The sequence below is a fragment of the Trichoplax adhaerens genome, genomic scaffold (assembly GCF_000150275.1).
Source record: "Trichoplax adhaerens TRIADscaffold_14 genomic scaffold, whole genome shotgun sequence".
Lineage (NCBI taxonomy): Eukaryota > Metazoa > Placozoa > Uniplacotomia > Trichoplacea > Trichoplacidae > Trichoplax > Trichoplax adhaerens.
In genome coordinates this window covers 312,366-318,864 of record NW_002060956.1, presented here as the reverse complement: position 1 = coordinate 318,864, position 6,499 = coordinate 312,366, and the positions used below count along the sequence as shown (strand labels likewise).

The window sequence follows — 6,499 nt, the reverse complement described above, 5'->3', positions numbered from 1 at the left end:
CCATAAATGTAAATAAATAAGAAGTGAAAGCTACAAAGATATCAATTAGCGAGTATTAAGCTTAAACACCTGTGATTTTATTTTATTTCGAATAAAATGATCAAGTAATTCGGAGTCATGAGCTCCTAGCATGTTTTCGATAGAACTCAAGATATTAATAGGAGGATTCGGAAAAAACTCAAACCATTTCTGGCACCAATTCACTAAGAAGTATTAAAAATCTGTTCAATACCCTATTAAAGACTACATATTAGTGTTGAATTAAATAATTAATATACGCTACAATACGATACCTATAATAGTAGCGATAACTTCAAAACATATCAGATGATTATTTTGAAATAATTTAACGAACGGAAAGATTAGCAAAGGCAGGTAATGGACTTCACCAAATATTGGAGACCAGTGAGCCAGTGCAGATAAAGTTCTGTAGCATATACATGAATGATCATAAGTTAGAAAGATAATTTTCTTATATCAAGTTAGATGCTCCTACTATATACCGTAAAGCATTCAATTATCTAATTTGGAATATCAATATATAGAATCCTTGAATGTTCATTAAACCTATATCCTATTAAAAATACTAATTTAATTCTTCCTACGATATACGAAATGCATAATTCTATTCTTGTTTACTTTTGGAGGTTATTTAGTAGTTTCCTGCTTTTAATTGGGTACTCTTCATCTAGTTTTATAAAGGCTGAATGTGTTCCTTTCTCGATTAGATTACTATAGCATTCATGATTTTCCGGTAGTTTAAGTAATGAACGCCATATAAAAATTCTGAAATGTAAAGAATGAGAAAGAAATATAAATGATGTCAGTAACTACCTAATGTATTACAGAATAAAGACGGATTATATCGATTTATGGCATACCTATACTTTGATGGATACTCTCCAAACCCTTTTAAGATCCTATGTAATCTTTTAATGTCAAGACGGTCATATAAATCGTTGCTCTAAAAAGTTAACAAAAGTCGCTAGAGCATTAGATTTACTTTTGTGAATCATCACTAGTTTTATAACTATTGATTAAACACATTCGAAAATTTAAGATAAATTTAAACTAATTTAGTTAAAAGTATGTATTACCTTCGATGTTTGCCGATAATTTCGCTTTACAATTGGTCTATTCGTAACTGCTAATTCTAAATCCTTGTTCCAACGATCAGTGTTTTTACTAATCACTGCTTGAGGTCCATTCCAATTAATATTTTTATTTATATCCTCTGGAGCTATCCCATGCAAATCAGCATATCGTGCTGGTTTATCGCGATTAGTAGCAGTTGACGATGCATCTTTATCTTTAACTATGACCGCTTTGGTAATGGGTTCCGGAGGCTAAATTGAGACAACATTACTTTTGAAATTACTGTTCAAATTTACTGAAATATGAGTTTCAAATTTTAAATCTCTACAAATACCTTCTTAATTTCTGTTGATAAACTTGCTATGCTATATAAATTTATGTTACCATTTCCCATAAGAGCTAAAACATATCTTCCATTTGAGTTGATTGTAGCTTGGTGAATAGGCTAAAGGGAATAATAAGATTTATCATCCATCCATATTTTTAAAGAAGGGTAAAGCAATAATTATTATAATCATATATACGTTGTTTTGAGTTCCAATTTCGAAAAGGAGATTACAGTTGTGAATATTAATGAAGCGCATAATACCATCTTGGGATAGAACACCAACAGTCTATAAATAAATACAATAAGCGGGTTCTTATTAGAAGTTATGATAATCAATTATTTTGCAGAATTGTATCCATAAGTATTTTTACTTATAATTACAATAGTTTAACAGTTAATGTTGATAACATAACGTTTATTGATTAATTTATATACCTGACTTGAACTTGTATCCAGACTATCGGGTAAAAATGCGATAAGCTTAACATTTTTAACACATAGGGGTAATTGAATAATTCGAATCAATCTTTTGTTTTCCAGTGTCCATAGATGAAGAAATCGTGATCTAAAATAGTGATGTTAATCGATTTGTATTCATTACACGGTAAACAAGATCATAATTACTTATATTAGTATAGCTTATGTTATCGAGGAGAAAATTGTATGTGATCATACCTTCCACCAGCAATTAAGTATTGACCATCACTGGTTGTAGCTAAACTACGATAGCATGGCTTATTTTTACCGGGTGGCACTGGCAATTGGTACTGACATTGTAAATTTTCCATATCCCAAACAAAGATAGTATCATCTTTGAAGCATGTTAAGATATTGTTGGAGGAAGGTAAGAAACAAACCTACGATTCAATAGATCATTCCATTAAATATATCGGCATATAGTTTTTAATGATAATAAACATCAATTTAAAGTCTAATGAAGAATAGTTCAGGGAAATAATATTCTCTCTTTCATGTACATTTCGTAGAAGAAGTGCATGATACTCGTATGATAATATTTGATATAATACAAATATTTCGCTGCAGTAGACGCCTAATCACTTAATTGATGTGTTGAAAGTATAGGTAATTCTTTTCTTTCTAATATATCTACATGCACCATTCGGTGGTGTAACTATGTGACTACTGCCTATTTGTGGCAATGTTAGTAAATAGTTTAACAATTATTTTAGTTTCACATTAATCACTTAGAGAGATATATATCGCCGAATATTTTTTTACATACATATTATATTATTTACCTTCATAATGCCAACTTTTTGAGCTCCATTTAGCGTTCTTTGATGCGTAAATGTCTCTAAGTCCCATAAATGAGCAACTTTATTCGATGCTGTTAACGCATAACGACCAGATGAATGGATGGAAATTGAATTTATAGCCGTATCGTGACCCTTCATCCAACACACAACTTCTTTTGTTGCTAAATAATTAATTATAGAAAAATAACGTAGAGTAATTATCACATCTTTTGCTAACTATACCAGTAGGTAAAATTACTAAATCAAGCGTACTGATATTATACACTTTGACTTTAGAATTCTATACTTCATTGATGATTACATATGTAGTCAAATGCAAATTATTATTTGTGATTTGTTGCATGATATAAATAGAGATTGATGGTATAGTATTGTAACTGTTTCAATAGACTACAGTAGTACGTATATCATATTTTTATATAGCAACCAGGACAAAAAAATTAAGTTTGTAATATTCTCAGGCCAATCAAGATCAGTGTAATAAAAAGTTATCTAAGATTTTATTATCGATAGATAGCGGATGTTTTTCTAGTCATGATGATCACTGCAATTCTTGATATAGTCATCTGTAATTATCTATTTCATGAATATTTGAATATTGAACGTCTTGATACGCTATAAATAACGCAGGCATGAAAGAAAGTTAAACGATAGATGTGTTTTTTATAATTTGGAATTCTACTGTATTCAAATCAAACAGAGTTAAACCAAATGACTTACTGATATCATAACATTTTAGCAAACAGTCAGACAATGCTACGAGGGCTTCATTCTTTCGTTGAAGATTAAATGATAAAGTTGTGCATGGAACACCAGTATTCAATAATGATTTAAACCTGTTCAAATAAATTCATAGCCTGTTAAAGACAGTGTCGATATCATTATAAGAATCGTTATATAGATCGATGCAGATGTTGGCATCCTTTTATTGATTAATATCAGCTTTCATCCATCACTTATCTATAGCTGATAATGATGGAAAATGTATTCTTCTAAATATAAATCAGTGATTTTGATCTTACTTGTTTTTAGCTAAATTGAATTGATAGAGGTTGCCTTGTTGATCACTCGCTAAAAATTGTTGACCAGATCGGTCAAATGCTACTTGAGTAAACCGAATTGTTCGGTTACCTCCTGGTGTAAAAGCACGTAAGCTACTACGTGTAATAGTCAGGAGGAGTCTAACAAAGTTAAAAAATTTAGATGTATGTAAATATTATTATATTATACAGCAGTAAGTACGTAGGTACTGTGCTAATACAGTAGAGTAGTAAGAAATATTCGATTAGAATTAGTAGTCGATTGAGTTTACTGTAACGCTAGTGAATTGGATAGCTATTATCATTTCGGTCTATTCTATATCAGTAAGGTAACGAATCAACTTACCCATCTTCACTCGATGCTATTGGCTTTCGATGCCATATACTGCCATGGCTTTTCTTGAATAAGTCTAAATGTTGCATCGTTATCAAGTCAAGACGATGTAATTTGAACGAAATTTCCAGTACTAAAAATGTCTTGAATGAGTATTGTGACAAGCTCTTTTAGCTGCTAATCAATCGCTGTTTTGGATTTCGTATGCTTGCAATGTTTGGACGCAGGTCCGAGATTTCTCTACAACAATATGTTTAGAAATATTGATCAATCCTACCGTTATTCTATCGAATGCAAGATTGAATCGAATCGCTATTACTATACAAGTAGTCTATGACAACACCATGATAATATCATCCTTGTACATTAAGAGCCTCTCTTACCTGATTCTTGAGATGTTATCGAAAATTGCTACTTTTAATCGATTCGTACTGCGGTTTCCTAGATACGTATATCACATCTACTGTAATTTTGATCTAAGCACTGCATTGCATTCTATTGGGTATGCAAGTTCTTGCTATTAATTCAACTGCGTAGAATTGATTCAAATGGAAATAAATCAACTTAATTTCTTCTCCTTTGTATGGACAGATTATATAACTGTAGATGCTATGCTATGCTACGCTGCTGCTGTACTGTATGTTTGTTTAAATAATAATAATGAATCGAAATTTTAAAGGATGAGGAAAATTTGAAATTGTTTACACATGCGTATTGGTGAAGCCGTTAATCACCCGATGCCACAGTGTACAGTACAAACCTGAATTACAGTATGTTATACTGTGGACGCAGGTGGGCTTTTCAGCACGAAATGTCGATGTAGCCAGTATCAATATTATTGACAAGTTCTTTTCTGGCTATGCTACTGTACAGTGTACAGCGTAGGTCATTTGCAGTCCTCATAGACTGACTGTTTTGTGAAAATGAGGTCACTAATAAGGCAATTTTTATCGTGGATTTTTCAATCTAAACTGTATCAAGGCAACTGGAAATGTTACTGTATCACGTGATTATTGTCCGAGTGTTAACTGTTACAGTAGCAGGTCACGCCCAATTAAGTACAGTACATTGCATTGTAGCCCAGTGAGACATTCTGCGTGGAAACGGATGTCACCCTGTCAGCTTTTCGTTCATATCGTAAGACCTCCGTTCTTGAAGAGTTCCTGCTCGAAATCTGTGCTGTACTGTCACTATCAGAGCTAAGTAGCAGACATTGCCTTATCCATAGAGATCAATGAAATAAGTGGATAGATCTGTTCTAGGCCTGTACAGTACAGGGTACAAAGATAGCTTTATCCACTCTTTTCCTAAAGCGTACAACTACGGCATAGTCAATGAGCCACAACCAATGACATCCATTTTGCTTAGAGTGGGCTTCAGTACTGTTACAGTGTACAGTACTGTACACTGTAATATCAAGGGACTGTTTGGACAGCTTGCGTACCCATTAGAGATGCTGAAGGTCATCTTGGAAAAGTTTTCAATCCTCCAAAATTGGGAAAATGGCTCGCAATTCTGGCAAATATGATCTAAGAACAGAAAATAACCAGGTCAATGAGGGTGACTTTGTAGAGATACACTTAGATGATCATGGTGAGTATTTCTGCTGATGGTATTATAGTATCATGTTAGTCGAGAAGGGTGCATATTCATATTGAATGCGTTGTTGGACTTGGTCATGTTCGAATAATCGGTCGCCCTTGGCTACCCATATCATTTTGAGGCTATGGACACGAGTTAGGGTAGTATTAGTTCTTTATGCCTCGTTTTTATTTTCAGCCATTCGTAGGATAAATACAGCGATCATAGTAATGTTCAATGTAGTGATGAAATGACAACGACTATTCAAACTAGAGACGTATCATTGCTAAACATAGAAGGAGTACAAAGTCCTTGCTCAACGCATTACTGTACTCATTTACTCTATTCGTATGCAACTGGACTGTATTAATTCATTTTCAACGCGTTCATCGATGTTCACTGCTTTCGTTTACTGTATATGTGTAGCCTACTACTTTCGCTATATTCTTTAAAATGATTCAAGTAGAGTAGATAGAGACAGTAACAAGTATAGTGGACCTTCATGAATGACTGACTGTTACGTACTCATGATGGAATAGAATGCAGTTGAGATAGCTAATGATATAATGAATTAATATCGTCATCATTCCATACATGGACAACCACTTGCTGCGGCTTCCTTGTGAAATATCTAATTGAATGTTGCGTTAGTACTTTACCAATAGATGTTGATACCCATTAAGAATAACAGAGTTGATGTTGATGATAACTATACTGGTGAAATTGCTTGTGATATCAAATTGCCCTTTTCTACTTGAACACGTACTGTACATGTACAGACGACGGCCGTGGAAATTGACCAAATTATGACGACATCAAATAGTCCATTTCATAACTGATCACT

The 6,499-nt window shown here is 33.1% G+C and overlaps 1 protein-coding gene across 1 annotated transcript; it reads right to left on the bottom strand.

Annotated features, from left to right (window-relative positions):
* Positions 1–45: 45 nt before the first annotated feature.
* TRIADDRAFT_30536 (uncharacterized protein) lies at positions 46–4,163 on the bottom strand (the record flags this gene model as incomplete). The annotated part of the gene is made up of 13 exons (XM_002116120.1): positions 46–203; positions 294–427; positions 640–786; positions 882–964; positions 1,194–1,346; positions 1,430–1,540; positions 1,620–1,709; positions 1,859–1,988; positions 2,099–2,280; positions 2,683–2,861; positions 3,421–3,536; positions 3,723–3,881; positions 4,087–4,163. The coding sequence occupies 13 exons, from the start codon at positions 4,161–4,163 to the stop codon at positions 46–48; spliced, it is 1,719 nt and encodes a 572-aa protein (XP_002116156.1).
* Positions 4,164–6,499: the final 2,336 nt, after the last annotated feature.